This window comes from Lissotriton helveticus, chromosome 12 (genome assembly GCF_964261635.1).
Source record: "Lissotriton helveticus chromosome 12, aLisHel1.1, whole genome shotgun sequence".
NCBI lineage: Eukaryota > Metazoa > Chordata > Amphibia > Caudata > Salamandridae > Lissotriton > Lissotriton helveticus.
Window position 1 is genome coordinate 786,751,340 of NC_136073.1, and position 19,079 is coordinate 786,770,418.

At 42.4% G+C, this 19,079-nt stretch overlaps 1 protein-coding gene across 1 annotated transcript in view; it reads left to right on the forward strand.

Moving 5' to 3' along the window:
* Positions 1–13,914, forward strand: part of LOC144798772 (immunoglobulin superfamily DCC subclass member 3-like) — a 49,406-nt gene extending 35,492 nt beyond the window's left edge. The window contains exons 9-12 of the mRNA XM_078669812.1: positions 2,151–2,255; positions 3,841–3,973; positions 7,600–7,759; positions 9,477–13,914. Of these exons, the coding sequence (XP_078525938.1) occupies positions 2,151–2,255; positions 3,841–3,973; positions 7,600–7,759; positions 9,477–9,572 (494 nt within the window). The 3' untranslated portion in view covers positions 9,573–13,914. The remainder of the gene's footprint in view (positions 1–2,150; positions 2,256–3,840; positions 3,974–7,599; positions 7,760–9,476) is intronic.
* The last annotated feature ends 5,165 nt before the right edge of the window (positions 13,915–19,079 follow it).

The following is a 19,079-nucleotide window of genomic DNA, read 5'->3' on the forward strand; positions in this document are numbered from 1 at the left end:
GCTTCTATCTCCTTGTCACAACATTCTACACCTCTATCTGTGTTTTCGCTAAATGTATCTTTCCAGTCATCTGCAATCAACTGTGCCACTGTTAAAACCAATCTTTGGTGTCTAACTACCAGCCCATTCTGACGTCTTCTGACCATCTATGGGACCAATATTACTTCCCTAGGACCATTTGTGGCCCTGTTCTCACCTCCGTTGGACTCTATTTGACCATTCACACCTGCCCAAGGCAGCGTACCAACTGGTTCTCCCTATTGGACTGTTCACACCTCACGGTGGCCATGCATACCAACTCATTCTCGACCTCCCTGAGACCGTCTGTCAACTTGCTCTCAATTTCCTGTGGCCATCTACTGGCTGGTTTTTTCCTTCATGTGACCATCTACCGGCCAGTTCCCACCTCCCTGAGATCGTCGGTGAGCCCATTTGCACCTTACCAGAACTGTCTATTAGCCTGTTCCCGCCTCTATGGAACGATCTATCTGCCCATTCTTGCCTCCCTGGGATAGTCTATTGGTCCATTTCTGGGACCATCTTTCTTGTTCTCACTGTGCACCAACTTCTCTGTATCAGTCTTTCGAACTACATGTTCATTGTTTTACATTTCTTTCGCCGCCATTTTTTCACATTGTGTTCACCTAACCATCCTTTGGTTCCTGTTTATTGGTAGGTTCTCCTGATCCTCCATTCATTCTGCAGCCTCTCGTTTAATCACTCCACACATCCATCTCACTCCTGGATGTTTCTACCCATTGTTCTCATCAAATCTGCCACGAGTCTTCTTCCCAACCTTTTTTTATTTGCCCAGCACCCTATAACCCACTCCATGCCCACGTTTAATGCTCTACTTACTCTAAGCCTTTCTTGGTCCTTACCACCGCCATCCTCCAGATGGTCCTTCTCACTGCCATGTATCCTAGCATCCACTGGCTCCTTCATCACAACCTCCCAGTAACAACATGTACATTCTTTCCATCTCTAGCCATCTGTGCATAAGGATCAGCGGTCTCTGCTTAGTTTCTGTTAGTCGGCGTGCTTCCTTCATGCTAATGCTCCTGGGGTCTCTATGTCGAGCATGTTTATGCCATACATGCCATGACTATAATGAACCTTCCATCAATCAATCAGGTGTTTGTTAAGCGCTACTACTCACCCGTAAGGGTCTCAAGGCGCTGGGGGTTGCTGGTGGGGGGGGTCGCAGGTTCCATTCCATCAAGGAGGGGGTCTGTCGAAGAGCCAGGTTTTGAGGTTTCTTGCAAAGTTGGGGAGCAATTTTGTCTGTCTGAGGTGGAGCGGAAGGTCGTTCCAGGCTCTGGCAGCACGGAAGGAAAAGGAGCAGCTTCCCGATCTGGTCTTTCTGGTGCAGGGGACCACGGCGTAGGAGAGCTTGTCTTGTGTCACCGCATTCTGGGTTTATAGACCCTGGTACATAACTGTGACGTTGTCTGCAGGCACCCCTTTTGGTCCCTGCAGGGTCATAGAGGGCCTGTTTTCTGAGGTCATCCAGTGACATCGGCACAGGTACGCTCGATATAATGAACACAATTTTAGTTGTTACATTTCTCATGGTGCTTGTCTACTGCTACATTTCTCGGATTTTAGGCTCTTTTCTTTCTGCCTACAAATGGCTGAGTGACAGCTGATGCCGCTATGAGTGTATCCTTATTTGTGGTTTTCTCCATTCACACTAAGGGGGTTGTGGACTAACTACTTGTATGGATGTTCGCATTGCTCAAAGCGACGCAATGCATTGTGTTGATTGACGTGCTGTTAATAAGGCCTGCAAGTGCAGCACACAATCTAGATTGTGCAGCACCGTGCAAACCCCTGTGCAATTCTTAGTAAATGTAGCCCAAAATTAGATTTGTTAGCATCTGTTGTTTCAATAGTTGGTCTATGTGTTTGCTGTGTAATCACAACGTCATAATTTTCTAAACATTCTGTCTTCTAGTCACAACACATTTCCTATACTGGAATGTTTTATCATCAAAGTCACTTCCATTGCATCAGAGAGGCAATTTTCTTGCTTTTTGCTTGTATAATTACTCTGCAGTACGACGTTGAACGAATTACCAAATGTCCATAGAACCGTGTCAGTGTCTGTCTTTCTGATCCTCCATTTTGTTTCTGTTCTTTGTTTGCAGAAGCCTCTGCCTTGTATGAAATCAAACTGGAGGCTTTTAATGGCAATGGCGTGGGAAACTGCACCATGCGATTTGTATCCCTGAAGGAGGGCGCGGAAAAGCTGGGTGAGTAAGGGTCACCAGGGCGTCGTTAACGGGGAACAGTGATTTTAAGCATGGGACTTCTGTAGGAGGACAGGGCTTAGTTTGTGCCGGCGATTGCAGGTGGTGGGCACTGGCATTCATCTTTGGGGATGGGACTTATTTTTCGTTATCTGACTAACCCAAAGCACGCGAGAGAAAAAAGGCAGAACAGAGAGAAAGTAGGAAAATAGTGACAAAGAGAGAAATAAAAATAACTTGCAAGAGTGAGGTAAAGAAACAGGAGGTGTTGATGTTGGAAGAAAGAGCCAATAGGTGAACCCAAACTGGGTGGGCTTTTCATATGGCATTTGCCAGTGGCAGTGCCATTGAAGGTATCCTAAGGCAAACCTTGGATACTATAAACTCTGGGGTGGAATTATCCTGCCTACCCCGCAACAAAAAAAAGATGGTTGTATTAGCACAGCAGTGCCATCTAAGAATTATCCGTCCAGCACCTTTTAGTAAGGCAGCTTTTATTTGACTATTTACGCAGTACGAATGCAAGCTCACGGCCCCGCGAGACCCAGGGATCGAAAATGCGCCTTTTGTCCATGAAACTTAACTGCTGTCTCAGTTGCTTGGGCACCCCCAGTTGCCACCTGCAGATTTATGAGGCCCAGAGGCCTTGTTTCACTACAGACCTCCTTTCTCCCTGCTCTCTCCAAGCTCCCTTACCAAGTCCAAGGCACGTTTCATGAGTCGGTGCAGACCTTCAGGAGCGCAGCCATGTCCCCACACGGGTCACAGACGAAGGAGGCTCTCGTGGGGAGTTGGAAACAAACATAGCTGCTGCTCTGGCCATGGTGGGCTCTCGAAGGTGTATACCTGGGCCATATTATTTAAAACCACCTCATTTGGGGGGAGTTGGTCACAGATTTGTCAGATAAAATCCATGGATTCTGCTGTAGACAACTCTTGACACAGTCAGCTATACAAACGCGTGTAAATAAGTTGTACTTGATTGAGAAATGCACTGATTTCTGTAGCAGATTCAGGCTTTTCATGAGGAGCCACTGGAGAGAGATTCAGATTGGGCAGAAATGTAATCTCAAGGTGACTATTTCGATTTTGTTTATACGGCACCCTAGAAAACAAATTATTTTAAAATGAATAATTTGATACAAACTTGCTACTCAAAATCTGTTTAATATGAAGACCTTTCAATATTGCTATTAAGTTTCCTTCTACCACCATTATTGCTCAATCCATGGTTGATGGGGCATGAGAGGACACGTCTCGTGCTGTCTCAGTTATCTCCACTTCTTCTTACTCATGTCCTTCCGCCTTGATCCCTAACCTTGGTGCACAGTAGCAGCCTGAGGGCAGCACGTGCCAATAAACAAGCCACCTATGAACGAATACGTTAAAGAATAACACCAGCATAGGCTTGGATTGATCAAAGCCTTGATTTGATTGGTCATCCACACAGCATTCACATGTTAAAGGTGGCCAGCACAAATAGGGTATGAATATTAGTCACCAAGTAGTGAATAACCCAAAAACATTCTGCTGTACAAACCAAAGGAGATCTCCAAATGTGATTGTGATTACAAATGTCCTCTTCCAGCAGGTGAAGATCCGGTGTGCCACTGCAGCCAGGAAGGAGAGACGTCTCTGGCCGGCATTGTGGTGGGAATCCATATTGGGATGGCCTGCATCATCTTCTGTGTCCTCTTCCTCATGTTCGGGTATCGCAAGAGGTAAAACCAGATGTCATGTATGTTTAGTTGTGTGACTGTAGCGATGAATCTACCTCTGTCCTAACTCTGTGTAAGGTCTGTACTGTCGAGCCCAACAAGATTTAGAGTTGAGGTGTTCGAAAGCGTTCTCTGGTTCACTTGCATACACATATTTTATGAAGTTTCACATTTACACAGGTGAGCCTACCACTGGTTCTTTGTCTCCATTTCTTGTGGACATTTTGTTTGTGTCCTTTTCACACATCCATTGGACAGGGGAGGATATATGCCATAGTGTTAACACCGGTGGAGCACTCTATTGGTCTTTTGTGGTACCTTCCAGTCTCTGGTTGGATGTTGGGGGCAGATTTACTCAAACATGATGAAACACAGAACAGATATCAAAGTGGTTGGGTTGCACGTGAAAGCAGCACACAGCCATATTTACTAAAGTGCACTGACAGACAAACAGGCTGCCTAGTGCCACACACACACACACACACCTTTGCATCTTGAGGAAAGGTAATACCCTTTCAAGACTTTACATAACTTTGTGGTAATGCAAAGTTTTGATAAATCTTCCCCGGGTGTTTATTCAAAGGTTGCTGCTTTGTCCACAGTATATTATCTGGTCACAGTTTTTTTGGTGCAATATCGTTAAAGCCTCAAAGACCAAAACACCTCAAGAAAGCCCGTTTTGTTGTTTCACCGGAAAGGTGGACTTGAACTGCACCTCACCTCCATCTTCAGAACAGAAGTTAAAATATAATGTGCGTCATCTCAATGCCACCTCTTTCATAAAACAGACGCGGTGGCCCGTCCAGAGTGGCATCAAGCTTCAATAAAAAGAAGCCAACCTTGTCCCAGTAGAACATCTTACTCAATCATAGATGCCATTGGTGGGTACCAAGCAAACTTCTATGGGTTTACGTTAACAAAAAAACCTCAAACATCAGCTGCAACAGGTGTTTAATGCATTTATTGTTGAAGCTTCGATAGAACCCCTCACGGATCCCCATGAGACCGAAGCAGTTTCTTGTACCATTACTATCCAGATGATTATGATGGATAGGAGGATACAGTGGGTCCCAACACGATTCAGCAAACTCTACTTACACTGGACATTCCCCACCTGCAAATATCCTTGCATTTCCACACCTATTCAAAGGACTCCGAAATCATTTGAAATAATATAACGTGTATTTGTAAAGCGCACGTTCACCCTTGGGCATCTTGGCGCTAAATAATAAATGTTTATTGTTACCCAACTCAATGGTACTCGCTTCATCGACCTCAGAAGGATGAAAGGCTGAGTGGGCCCACCGGGCTTTGAACCTGTGACCATGAGGTCAGACACAGGTTCCTACAGTGGACACATTAGTCCACGAAGCCACCAGAGCTGCCATTCTCAACCAGTTATAGCCAAAAAGCTTCACGTTTCAACTGTCGCAGTTTGTTGCCTGAAATTTTTGTTACCGATATGTTGTTTTTTACTCCATTCTTGGGGATCTAAGATTTGGCTGCATTTTTCTTCTGTCTTGTTAAGTAGCTCTGTGGTTCAGTGAAGCACCATGTTGCTGTGTTGGCTGTCCTCCCTGAGTCTTTAATCATCTCTCTGGCACTGCCGTGCTCATATTACAGTTTGTCTACACTGCGGGTCAGATCTGTGTTCTGGCTGTGTGGTTACACCATGTTGCCTTAATTGAGCATTAACTGTACCATGATAGTCTTCAGGTTGACCGCTGCTTTGGTGATGCCTTGGGAGCATCCTGGATTGACTTGGTCTTCTGGCTCTCTTTTACACAAGCTGTTTAGCTAAGCCATTTCAGTGCCTTAGAATAGCTCTGTGTGAAGTGTGATTAACTTGGTTAGCTGAGTTTTGGTCATACTAGGATAGGTCGTCGTTAGTGTAGTTTCAACGTGCCATCAACGTCCCAATTTAGATTTTAATAAGACGATGACTGATACATTCAGTTATGGTATCACTCTACCTTAGTTGAGGTCAATTTTGGATGACTTCTGCTTTGGGTGACCACTGTATAGATTGTCAATTGTCAAAAGTGTTATTATTTTTATTTTTTAAAATTTTATATAACACAAACTCAACCCAAAGGTTTTGGAGTGCTCGTCATGAACACCCGATAGATACATTATACAAGATGACATTCATTTTTTTAGGCACGGGGAGATGAAATGACCTGTGCAGAATCACAGGATGTTGAGCCGACAAAGACTTTAACCTGGTTCACCACTTCCAGAGTTGGCAGCCCTGGCCGTAGTGCCACACGCTTGGTGTTGCTTGGTGCTGTTATTACTTCTCAGTTGACCTCATTTTGATTGTTTTATAGTTCCATCTTCGTTTATGGTAATTTTGGTTCTACCATGGGTGCATTGTTTGAGGCAATGGCAGCTCTGGCCGTAGTGCCACACGCTTGGTGTTGCTTGGTGCTGTTACTACTTCTCAGTTGACCTCATTTTGATTGTTTTATTGTTCCATCTTCGTTAATTGTAATTTTGGTTCTACCATTGGTGCATTGTTTGAGGCAAGTCATGAATTTCTATTGGGTCTGCCTTGAACGGTATATGTATTGTCTACCATGAACCTGCTTTAACTCTGTGTTTACTGCCTCTAGTAGTTTGGTTTACTTTTGATTGCTTCAAGGTTTACTCAGTTTTATGTTTCTTGATTGGGCGACTTTTAGGGTCTTTTGGTTGTTTCCCTATTTATTTATTGTCTGTACAGTACTTCAACATTTACTGACTCAGCAATGTCCTTTCTTGATTAAACTTAGTCAAGACGTTATCCTGGTTTGGCATTGAATTATCTTCTCTGTGGCTATGTCTTTGTTTCTCTGAGAGCAGAAGGCAACTTGCTGTGTTTGAGCTTGTTTTTGGAAGTGCCTTACTTTGTCTGTCGTAAAGGGTTTTGTTATTGTTCTGCTACACCTCAATATGGGTTTACACCTTGATTGTGGCTTGAATGAGCTTACTTACCTTTAGTTGTAACCTGGTCTTAGCTGAACTTTGTGCTTTGGCCATGTGAGATCGTGTATATATTTGTGTCATGGGTCTTACTTGTCAGCAAAGGGCTCTACCATGTCTGAGTTCACATTTCACCGTGCTTGTGTCCGAGTCCGCACGGGATGTTTTTTAGTTGTCTTTTGGGTAAACCCGTGCTTGGTTGTGCCACACAATTCCACAGGCGGTATACAGGTTTTGTCTTGTTTCTCTTTTCAGTTACTTCGTATTAGCTAAATGCAGCTTTGGTATGAGCAGTGTCGATTTGGGCACAGGTTCACCTAAGTAGAGCCGGGCTTGATTCTGGATGTTCCTTTGTCTTGTCAGAGCTCAGCATGTTCTGTAGACAAACTCCACTTTGAAGAAGCTTGTATGTTTTCAACGCACAACACTCTGCTTGATGTAGTTCTGTGTTTGGTGAACATCCCTTTAGTTGTTTCTTGGCCTTATTTGTACTGCTTTAGCTGGGCAAAACCCTGCCTCTGGGTAAGTCTGGTATAAAGACATTTTAGTGCTGTAGGCATGTGTATCCTTTGTCACTGATATGTTAAGTGTGAGGTTTCCTTTGCCAGAATGTGTTATTTTATTATCTGTCTTGGAAGTAACAGAAACCTCTGTTCCTTTTACAGCCTCTTCTGCAAGAAGGGAACCCAAGACAGCTGGACCGTGCCACAGGGATCCGAAGCCGCCCCGAGTACCCTGCAGGAGTCCCAGCCGAGTGCACGATCCCAGGTGGGGAGGAAAGAAACCGGAGCGACCCCATCTGAAATGATAGAACTGGTCACTCAGGTAATGGCATGTTTGGGCGGTAAGGTCCAGAGCTCTGGGCCGTAACCGATACCAAGATAGAAGAAACGGAAAATGGTGGATTCCAACACTCATAGTTTATACCAGAATGTTTCTGAGAGCATTATCTCAATTGCATATCACTATAAGTTCTATAGTCGTGTATCTTCTCCAGAAGGTCAATAAGCGCAGGAGATCCGATCATGCACCCCCTATTCGCTCACCAACATCTAGCCGATCCTAATCTGGTGCTGGGATCTTGCATCCCAAGACGCTGCTCCTCTTTTACTTTGGGAGGAACGCAGCATCTTTACCCGCATCATCACAGCTCCGCTCCTGCCTAAGGGGGCTTGCCAGGCCTAGCTGCCGCAGAATAGGCGCCAGGCTCTGCGATCAATTGATCCCTGCTGGGGCCAGCACCGCAGCAGCAGCCCAGATTTACATACAAGTCATGCAACGCAGAGCAGAAACTGAAGGTGCGGCACTGCGTTGCGTGAACAGGAGAGAGCAGAACTGTGCCCTATCTACTGAGATATAGAGCTGTTCTTTTCTCTCCCTGAGCTACCACTGCGCCAACTCATTCATCCTTGCCCCATAGTCTATGCGTGTCTCTGTTGTTCAATGCATAGGTGTCCGTTCCAGTACAAAAACGGTGCATGTGTGCTGTACAATGCAGCACACATGCAATATGGGAAAAACTAGAAGAAACGCAAACATTTTTTTATCATTGTGTCTGCCTCGAGGAGGAGCAAGAGTTTTCCGCAAATCCCTTCCTACAAATATTTGTTCAAAGAGATTTGCGGCAAAACCCACCTTGACGCAAAGTAACGCATTGCACAGCTTTGGGTTATTTTTAAGTTACAACACAATTGAATTGTAAATCCCACCACAAAACTTTGCCTCAAGTTTACATTAAATAAGTAACGCAAACCCAACGCAAATTGTTTATAAATCTCTGTGCAGGGACCCACACATACACAAATGGCCTAAAACATGTGAGGTCCCAGTGCATGCCTGGGCAAACGTGCATGTACATGCACACATTTTGTACACTACACCTAGTTAGTTATCCGATATATCTGATTATAATCCAGCACCTGCATATGGGACTGTGTTTTCAGAAATTCTCAGTTTTGTGGAAAGTATGGTACATATTCGGTGTTGGAGAATTCTCCCCAGCTGACAGTCCTGTGGTAAGATTAACAGCGCCATAGGGATAATATGGTGGAGCTAATTTTGCTGGAGGATTATCCACCGGCAAATAATTCTCCAATGGTAGATTTACAACGTCCTCGTCAAGTTGATGGGTCTTCTGTCTCCTCTCAAGTCTGGGACTGACTTAAAGTTGGGCGGTTATTGGTATTCCTGGGATTTCTGAATAAAGTGATAAATCCAGAGGAATTTTCTCCTCCCAAGGTTAGTATACTACATAGAACCTACTTGTCGATTCTCCTCCAGAAGCATAATTTCCACCAGAAATAGGAGGATGTTTCATTACCTCCCAAACTGAAATCAATCCCTCAGTTGTCCGGAATATTGAGCACACCAAGCAATGTTTGAAAGAGAGGATATGCGCTGCTCTTGCAATCCTGATAGCATTGCCATCACCAGTATAAATGAGTCTTAATTGTAGCTCTTAGCCACCTGCTCCCCTATTATTGCTGCTTTATTCTCCATAAGTGCTTTGGTATCTGATGAGTGGTCCTTCTCTTTCTTTCAGGAGCCTCAATTTTCCAGAGAGGGGCGGTCTGACCAGGGCTCGCCACAAATCCAGATCACGGTGGAACACCACCCCTCCGGCCATCCAAGTGGCTAAGCGGTGACAAACATACAACCATCTCTAATACGGTGACCTTGGCCCTGGGCTGGGCATTTTTCTGTTGTTTTGCCTTGCCTCTGGGCTTCGGGTTACCGAGCTGGACTCCTAAAAAAAAACCAACAAACCTCCAAAGAATCTACCTCACCTAAGAAGATTGTTCAAAGCACCGCTTGGACGCCAGCTTGGAGTGACACTACCGTCTCTTTTGAAGCATCCAAGAAATAATTATATATATTTTTAAAATAAGCAGAAAAACCAAAACTACCTCGGAATGCTTCCCTTTACAGGGCAGCTTCTGATGCCTCACCCGCCTAGCGTGGGTACTTTCATGTCTGTGCTTTTACTAAAGGGAGGATGGGTAGGAAGGGGAAACACATTTTTCAGTGACACAAAAAGCCACTGGATTAAAAGGGATAATTGTTAAGCAAATAACCAAAAATAAACCCCCACACAACATTGGGTTTCAAATCACTGGTGCAGCGGCCTGGTTCGGACAATTTTAAGAATCAGCCATTTACGCCAGGATTATAAAGAAGTTACAAATTGAAGGTAAAAAGCATGCCCTGTTTCCCCTTCGACTTACCATCATCAGAGGCAAGGCTAGAATTTGCTGCCAGAATTTTCATGCCATCTCTCAGCCTCACGTGTTGTGCTACATGGGCAGCCATGTCTTACTTGCCATGGGGATTCTCCAAATGGGGTGGGCTTCTGCTACAATGAGCAATATACCAAATATACAAAAGCCAAATATGTACACATGCTTGTGAATGCAGTTGTGCCCGCCTTGCTTGAGGAATCCTTCCAGGACACCATACCTCCCATCAAAGCCTCCTCCTTTCCGTGCTGCTGTGTCCGGTACCACGTTTTACATGTCTCTCACTAAATATTTTTAAGAAAAGGAGCTAAAATACTTCCAAAGATGTAGAGCTTTAAGATTCTAACACAATTTACACCTTTCTTACTGAACAATTAACCAAACCTAGTAGCTAATTCATAGATGATATCTGAGGGTTACACCGTGCTAGAGACAGCCCCAATGGACATCGTATTTGACTCCTACTCTACGTCAACACAGATCCACCCTCTAACTACTTCTGCAATGCTTGGGTCTGCCCATCAATTGGTGTTGGAGGGAAGCATCCTCCCTTGCCATAAAACCTCTAGTATGTTACGATGTAGACATAACGCCAAAGTCCTCTTCTGTCCTCAAGACAAGAAGATTCCCGTGTCTGCGAACAGCCGTTTAGTCTTTCAGTGGATTTCTCCTGGGGTCGTAGTTACAGAGATGACCTGAGGGAGCCATCGCTACTACTGATGTTCGAGCATGGGTTCTTCTCACTTGAGAAAAAGTATGTCGCTCTTCTGGCGCGTCTCTAGCCCCTCACTGTATAGCACTATTCTTCAGTGCTGCTTTGTACACCACTGTCTGCCGACTGCATGTTACCGCCATACTATTTTCACCGCAGATTTCCTAAAGCCAGCGGAGTCAAACAGTGCTCCGAGCACCATAAGCTTTACCTCCTTACTCCTGTCTACTCTTCCTTCTAAAGTCACTGTGGGAGGGCACAAGACGCATAATATTTTGGTATTATGTACCAAAGTAAACTCCATAGGTCTCTATAATTTCTAATGCATAAAGCTTGTGCCTTCACAACCATAGTGACAGGACAAATATGTCAACATTAGCCTGCATGGGATTTACAGCAAAAATGTAAGCACAACTACTCTATACATTACAACAGGAAAACGTGTTGTGTTGGATAAGAGGGTCTGAGAATTAAGTTACAGATCAATTTAATATTTTATGTACAGTTTTTATTGTTTATGTAGGTGAAGGTTTCATATCTAGTGAACAGTTCCATAACCAAGATGTAAAAAAGTAAGAACTCCAGCTATGTGCCTGTTTCGGTACATGAGAAAGGGGACTGGAAATAGGGAGTTGATATCAAATGGTTGTAGGTGACGGTCAACCCTACAAAGTGCTTGATTGGAACAGCTCAATAGATGGTACCTTCACAGAGTTCCATGGGTGAAAGCAGCAGAAGTCTGGATTTTGGAGCACTAAAGAATCTCTCTTACCTGGAGGAACCCATTGTTTCTCGGGAGAGCAAAATTTAAGGGGGTGTGCGATCTCACCTCAACATGACTGCCAAGGGACTTGTAATGTAGCCAGGACTTATTGAGAGTCAAGGACTGAAACACCTGCCCTACAATAAAAGCCACGCTATGCCTGCATTTGGAAGACCTGCATGATGGCATCTTGCTCTTTGTACTTTTCAAAGCAATATTTTCTGCTCCGCCCTTACCTTCAAAACAGCTTGCCAATGTTGGCTGAATTGAGCATGCCTCCTGCAGCGATGGACTCTGGATAGGAAGCTTCATAGATTTGGGATACTAGCATATCCCAACTGACCGAAGAAAAACCCTATAATGCCCTGTCTCAGCTTTAACATGCCCCTGGCCTTCATGTACTAGACAGGCTGTACCGGATCAGCCAACGTGGTTAGTGCCCAAGGTTGTAGGTGTGCGGTTTGCACCAGCAGGAATTTGTGGCCACTCTTCAGAACATTTAAATTAGCTTTTTGCTGTGCATACTATGCTATTTTACATGCTTCTGATGTCTGTGTTGGGCATGACTCGCCCTATGGTCATGATGGAACTGTCACTGGTTTTCTCTTGCCTACTGTTCTGTTTTTATCTCCTTGGGATTTCTTACCTCATTTTCTTTCTTGTCCCTCTCACACTCTGTAACTTCTATCTTTCATGTGTCTTCTATTCTTTCTCTCTTTAAAAAGCCTTTCTGGTTTATCCTTTTATTCCCATATGTCCTTATGTCCATACTTTTTACGGTAACTGCTGAATAAGCAAACAATGGTGGATATGCAGCATTTCCATCTATTTCTTCCAGAGCATCGTTCCCTTCTAGGTCTGAGAGTGCGTGTGTATTCTTTGTATGTCAAGCAAAACCAAACAACCAAAAGAAATGTTTTGTGTGGGAAAAAAGAATTTTAGATACTTTAGAGTTTGGCCTAGAAACCCTTTTGTAGGCAGAGTCTTAACTTTCTATTCATGACATTGTGCCAAAAGAAAAAAGATGTTTTCTTTATACCTCCTTTAAAATAATTTTAGAAATATGTAGTTTTTATAGGCAGATTTTCAATAGTGTATTATGTGTATTTCTCTTTTTATATTAATATGTATGTTATGTAGGACATGACAGTGGTTCACTGGACGGTGCTGTGTAGCCTGGGCTCTTTAAACCAAATGACAAAGTTTAAACAATATTTACCCACGAGATCTTAAAGTTTATTATATACCTGCATTCTAGTGGGACTGCTATGAAGCAGTGAAGCAGGGAGAATCCTTTCCTTCTATTGTTGTCTTTTTACTGGTCAAGTCTGTTCACACACTAGAGGTTGTGCTCATCAGTGCATCTCTCTTCGCCTAGTTCTCCCACTCGACCACAGCTTGTCTCCCTCCAACTGACTGGATTTGCTTTTATTTCAGCTCCCCAAAACATGGGCAAAGGAGTGCTAGGCTTCAAAATCAACTCCAAAGCAATTTAGCTCACTGTAGAGGAACTAAAATATGTTAGAGACTTGGCCCAAATTTCACAGCCTCTCAGTATGTACGAATATTCGTATCTGTACAATTCTCCAATCATGAACTGGGGGCTCACTTATTAAGTACCAAACAGTGGTCTTAAACCGAAGCCTTGTATTAAGGTATGCCTCTCCAGAATATTAATGACAAACCAGGGGCTGTCCAGAGAAACTATCACAAGCGCAGTCTCAAACTGTTCTATCGAAAGATAAACACCAGTCTCAAATTGGGCATCTGTCTGAAAGTAATATTAATTTATAAACTACATTATCATCAAACCCCAGCCTTAAACTAGAAAAGTGCCTAGAGCTTAGCTTTCCATATAAACTATAAGAGCAGATAAAACCAGTTTCGCACTGATAACCTTCACTAAGTGGAGCTTTCTGCGTGAATTTCCAAAACATTCACCACCAGTCCGATAAGGAGGTTCCTGCTCAATTACCAAAATATACACCACCAGTCGGAAACTAAGGTTCTGCTCCAAGCTAGACTTCCCACATTAATCATTAGAATAGAAAAACAATCTAAATATTTAACCTGAAAGAATGTTCCCTTAAAAAATACCAAACTAGGGATCTGTTTTGCCCAAGAGCTGCCAGTAACATACGATACTCTCAGTCCTTTAGGGGCATATTATCAAGGAATGGCGTTATAATTATCGCAGCTTTAGAGGCAGAAAACTGCAGCTAAAGCGGCGATAATGGGCTTGATAATATGCCCTTAAGAATTCCAATACAAGCACATGTTGACACCAGAACATGGGCTTCGATTGGAATTCTCAAGGGCCTATTATCAAGACCATTATCGCCGCTTTAGCGGCAGTTTTCTGCCACTATCGCGGATATAATTATAACGCTGTTTCTTGATAATATGCCCCTTAGTGTGCTAGATTTCCATGATCATTAGCAATCCATGTAAAGCCCTGAAGCTGAGTACCTCCCGTTTGCAAGTAAATGACCAAAAGAACTTACTCTAATCTCACACTGGGGGCCATATTTTCAAGAAAGGGCGATAAATTATCGCCGCTTTTATCGGCAGGAAACTGCCGCTAAAGCGGCGATAATGGGCTTGATAATATGCCCTTGTGAATTCCCATAGAAGCCAAGGTTCTGGTGTTAACATGGGCTTCTATGGGAATTCACAAGGGCATATTATCAAGCCCATTATCGCCGCTTTAGCAGCAGTTTCCTTCCGATAAAAGTGGCGATAATGTATCGCCCTTTCTTGATAGTATGGCCCGGGTTCCTAACCTGATCTCCACTTGTCTAAAGAATTACCAAAACAGATTACACAGGCATCGCATAGGGGGATCGCAATAACCGTGTTTTCCCAAGAAATATACAGAGACAGAGCCCACTAGTCTGAAACTCTACCAGCCCAAAGAAGCTTGGCTCTGTGAACCCCAGTGACAAAATGGCTCACTTGGGTGGCCACGCTTGTGGTCTGACTTGATATTTGTAATCCCAAAGAACAAATGAAGAAGATGATACACTCTAAAGCGAGTAACTGTAAACAATGCCATAAGATTCATTACTATATGAAGAAACTTCAGAGAGAGATGTTTTTACAAGAAAGCACCAAAAAGGCTGCCTTAGGTTTACATTGATAAGGCAGGAACTCTGCTTTCTCAACAATTTACCAAAAGAGAGTCCATTAGTGTACTATTCAGGAAAAGACCAGTGGGAAATGTCCTCCATCTTCAGAAGAAGTCACATTAGCCTCATTTTTTTGTTGGATATTTCTTCTGAGAGCTACCTTCCTATGAAATGTCAGCGAGGGCAAATCATTCTTGTATACAGGACCTATTGTGAGTGTCGCTTTCTCTACAAACTGGCAATTGCAGTTTCACAAATCTCATTTCGGTGTGGTTCTGTAACAAGAGCAACACATTCGTAAATATTTTCAGGAAAAATCCGGAGAAAGAAACTGTACATTTCCAAAAGAAGTCACACCAGCCTCAACCCATGCACTCTTACATTGGGTCATTCAATCGCCAGAATTCTCAACTATGGTAAACCAGTCTCCTACCAGGCCCTGTCAAAAAACCTGCTTACTGTTCACATTTCTAAAAGAGGTCACTGCGGTCTCATACTGTAGATCTTTTTTGAAGTCCATACACTCAACACCTTTCTAAAGAGGTCTTAAGTGACCAAGTCAACATATTTACACATAAGAGTGCACCAGTCTCACACTGTGTACCCATCCTGAGAGCTCTACTGAAACAGTTTCTAAACTAGCTCACGCTGTCTCATATGATGCATTTTTCCTGAAAGCCTTAAGTCATACTGGCCTCTTATGGGGGAAACGCTTGAGCTGCATACTCAGCAAATTTCCAAACAATGTCACACTGTTCTCGTACCAGGCACTTGTCATGAGAACCTATCCCTACTGGACGCATTTGCAGAAAAGATCACACAAATCTAGTACTGAGGAGTTGCCTTCAGATTTTGTCCTAAAATATCCAAAAAGAAATCATACCCATCTTCTAATGGTGACTTGTTCTGAGATCAGTTCCTCAAACAGAAAAAGCCAGAAGAGATTAGACCAATATCATAATATTAACATCACTAGAGCCCTGCTTTCCCAACAAAATACCAAAAGAGGTTTCCGCCATTCTACTCTCATATTAGAGGTATATGCTATATTCACCAACTCAAGGAGATCATGCACTGGTCTCTTTCCCAAAGCACAAGCTTAGACTCACAACCGTTTCTGGAACCACTGAGTAGATCATGTCTTGTTAATAAGTGACTGCTAGCACCAATGAAGAACTGCTAAGAACACAATACTGCAGTGTTTCTCCACCTATATAAAAAGCTTTAATCTCTCATGAGACACTTTTCTTCTTATTATGTGGAGACGGAAGAAATGCTGTCAGAGAAACCAATGTCCTGTGCAAGGAAGAGGCACAGTTTGTGCATTTATGGAGCATGTAAGACTCTAGAGTAGCAGCAGATGATATTCAGCCTGCAAAACATTTAATTAAAATTTGTGTTCCTAATTTTTTGACGTATTTTTAGCGAACCAGATTTTCTTTTTCTCCCAAAATGTAGGGACCCGGGTTATGTTCCTGTGTATTTTTGGAATAGTTATTTGATCTTAATGTAAGATTATTGCAGTACGTTTTAGAGATACTTTCATAACAGATGTTCAAAGTGACAAATTTTCCATGACAATGCAAAACCTGTTTTTTTTCTGGTTCCGTTCACTAACGTCTCTTTCTAGGTGTGCCTCTCCCACTAATCCAAGAAAGAACTCTGCTACTTATTAGTAAATTCCTATGTTTGTTATGTTTGATTCCGCATGAAAGTAATTTCTGAACAAAAAGTTGTTTCCGATGCCAATCACATTGGTTGGTTTAGGTTGTTGGACTACTTGGTTGGTTGGTTGGTTGGTTATTTATTTCCACATACCTCTTCGATGATGGGGTGGGTCAATATTTTATTTGATAGGTTGGCAAGTCTGTTTGAGTAGGATGATTGGTTGGTTGACAGTTTCGAATGTAAGAGCTTTAAGTAAAGCAGAGTAGTTTGGTGAGATGATGTATGGGATTATTGAAATGCTTGTTGAGTTTGTTGATTTTTCTAGGGTAGATCACGCTGTTATGTGGAAATATGCCATGCAGTTATGTGGAAACTTAGAATCAGGCTGCCTTGTATGGATTGTTGGTTGGTTTTTAAGGTAGACTGATTTACTTGCATGGCAGACATTTATAATGTGACAAGTGGATTTTAGTGTGTTTTTACTACTGGTCAGCTTGGTGGTCAGGACTGCTGCTTGAATAACTGAAAATGTTGGTTGGTAAGCTCTTGCCTAATAATACAGTTGATTGATTGACTGACTAAAGTTTGGTTGATAGGGTTGTGAAGTGAGTAGTATATTTATCACAAGCCATACTTGCATACCCAGTAAATTGATTTTCACACTTGTTAAATTTGCTGAGTGATAGTTTTTTTATTTACCAGAATTGGCTTACTGGGCGATTTGATTGGATGTAGCTTGCCTGATAAATTCATTGGGTGAAATTAGTTTGTTGAGCTAATTAGTGTGGTTAAAGAGGTTATTTATTTGATTAACGAGTTTAATCTTGCTTCTTGAGTTAACTGGTATGTGCTTAGACAGGGCTATTGTTTGGGTATTAATGCTTATTAGCTGTTTAGAACTGTGCTGTATCTGACATCCTTTACATATATATTAATATGCAATTATGTCTCCGCATATTTGATCCTAATTAATATTAGTGATATTGTTTATGCTAAAGAGTTGCAGCCAATACTAAAAAATGGAGGACTCATGCGAGTGGCTAAATAACATATGGAATTTTCATCAATATTACACACCAATATCCAATATTGGTATCAACCTGTAAGCACTGCCAGATGTAAAGAGGAGGCAGTGACTCAATCCAGAAAATATCATATACAAGAAAGTAAGAGTGTAAAGTGTGTGTGTGTACAGGTTGTGTACGTGTACATTGTTGCTGAATGGATGTGCTTCTCTAGAAAGAGAGAGATCAAATACAAAGAGTTTGGAGAGGAATGTAGACTCAACCAACCATCCAAGTCTTGTCTGAAACATTATTGTAAAGGTAGGACCTATTTTTTTGTGATTAATATTAATTTTACTTTTTTCTTCCTTTAATTAAGGAATCTTATGTCAATTTATATTAGAATGCTTCTAACTATTCTTGTGTATTTCTGGTCAGGCACATCTCTGATGAGCGCTGGAAAAACGCGCAGCTCCCCAAAAATCCAACCAAAATCCTTATTTATTTTTTACTCGTGCCCTTACTCTGTATTGAACAAACTGAAACTCTTCTTTGTACCAAAGGCCTACAATAAACAATGAAATTTACTGTAACGTCTCCAGTTCTCATGCTTTGCTGTTAGGGTGACCAGAATTTAAGAACAACAAAAAAAAGAACAACCATTGACATAGAAATATATATATATATATATATATATATATATATATATGTTCCTCCAAATCAGTTCCTTTGCGGGAGATGATGCAGCGCTCACTCATGTGCGGTATCCTGCGGCAGAACCAAGCCGCTATTATCCTCAAAACTTTCTCCCAACTGGGAAAAACGGGTCGCACAGCCAACTTTGGGATTTAAACAGCAATCCTTTTTATTATCATTTTCAAGGGCAACAGGCACAGAGATCTACGCGTTTCGGTGTCACTCCACCTTGCTCACGATCACCGGGTTTGCCCCACCCACAAACATTTAACCACAAACATTTTTTTCAAAAAACCGTGTTTCCTGTCACATGGTATGCTAAGAATTGTGGTTCTTGTAGTTTTTTCTAGTTTTTGACAAAAAGACTATTTCTGAAAGGGTGCATCTCAATTAATAAATAATAGAAATATCCACAATCAAATGCATTTTAGTCAATTGGCTTCCAATAGGCCAACTACCATTATTTGTAATGCCTTCCAATAGGCTGTCTACTCATACTTATTGTTCTTGCACAAATAGTTTTTATAACAGTTCAAAGGTGCACATATAATTCCTCCGATTGATTCAACCCATTCGGGTGCAGGGTCCTCAGGTTAATGATGAATTTAGATTCCACTTGTCGCAGTTTTTTCTCTCGATCACCCCCCCGCTCACTTTTGAAAATAGTTTGGATGCCATAAAATCTCAGTTTTTGCCAATCACCCTGGTGTGCAATTTCCATGTGTTTGGCTATGGCATTGGAGCGGTCCTTGTGAATTGTGGCCCTCATATGTTGTAAGATTCGGTTCTTCAATTCAACAGTTGTACTTCCAACATATTGCATTGGGCAGGGGCACTCCACCACATAAACAGTAAACGGTGTTTTGCACGTGATACACTGACTGATTTTCCATTTCTTTTTGTTTGCCAAAGTTATTTCTTTTGTTGGCTTGGCTATC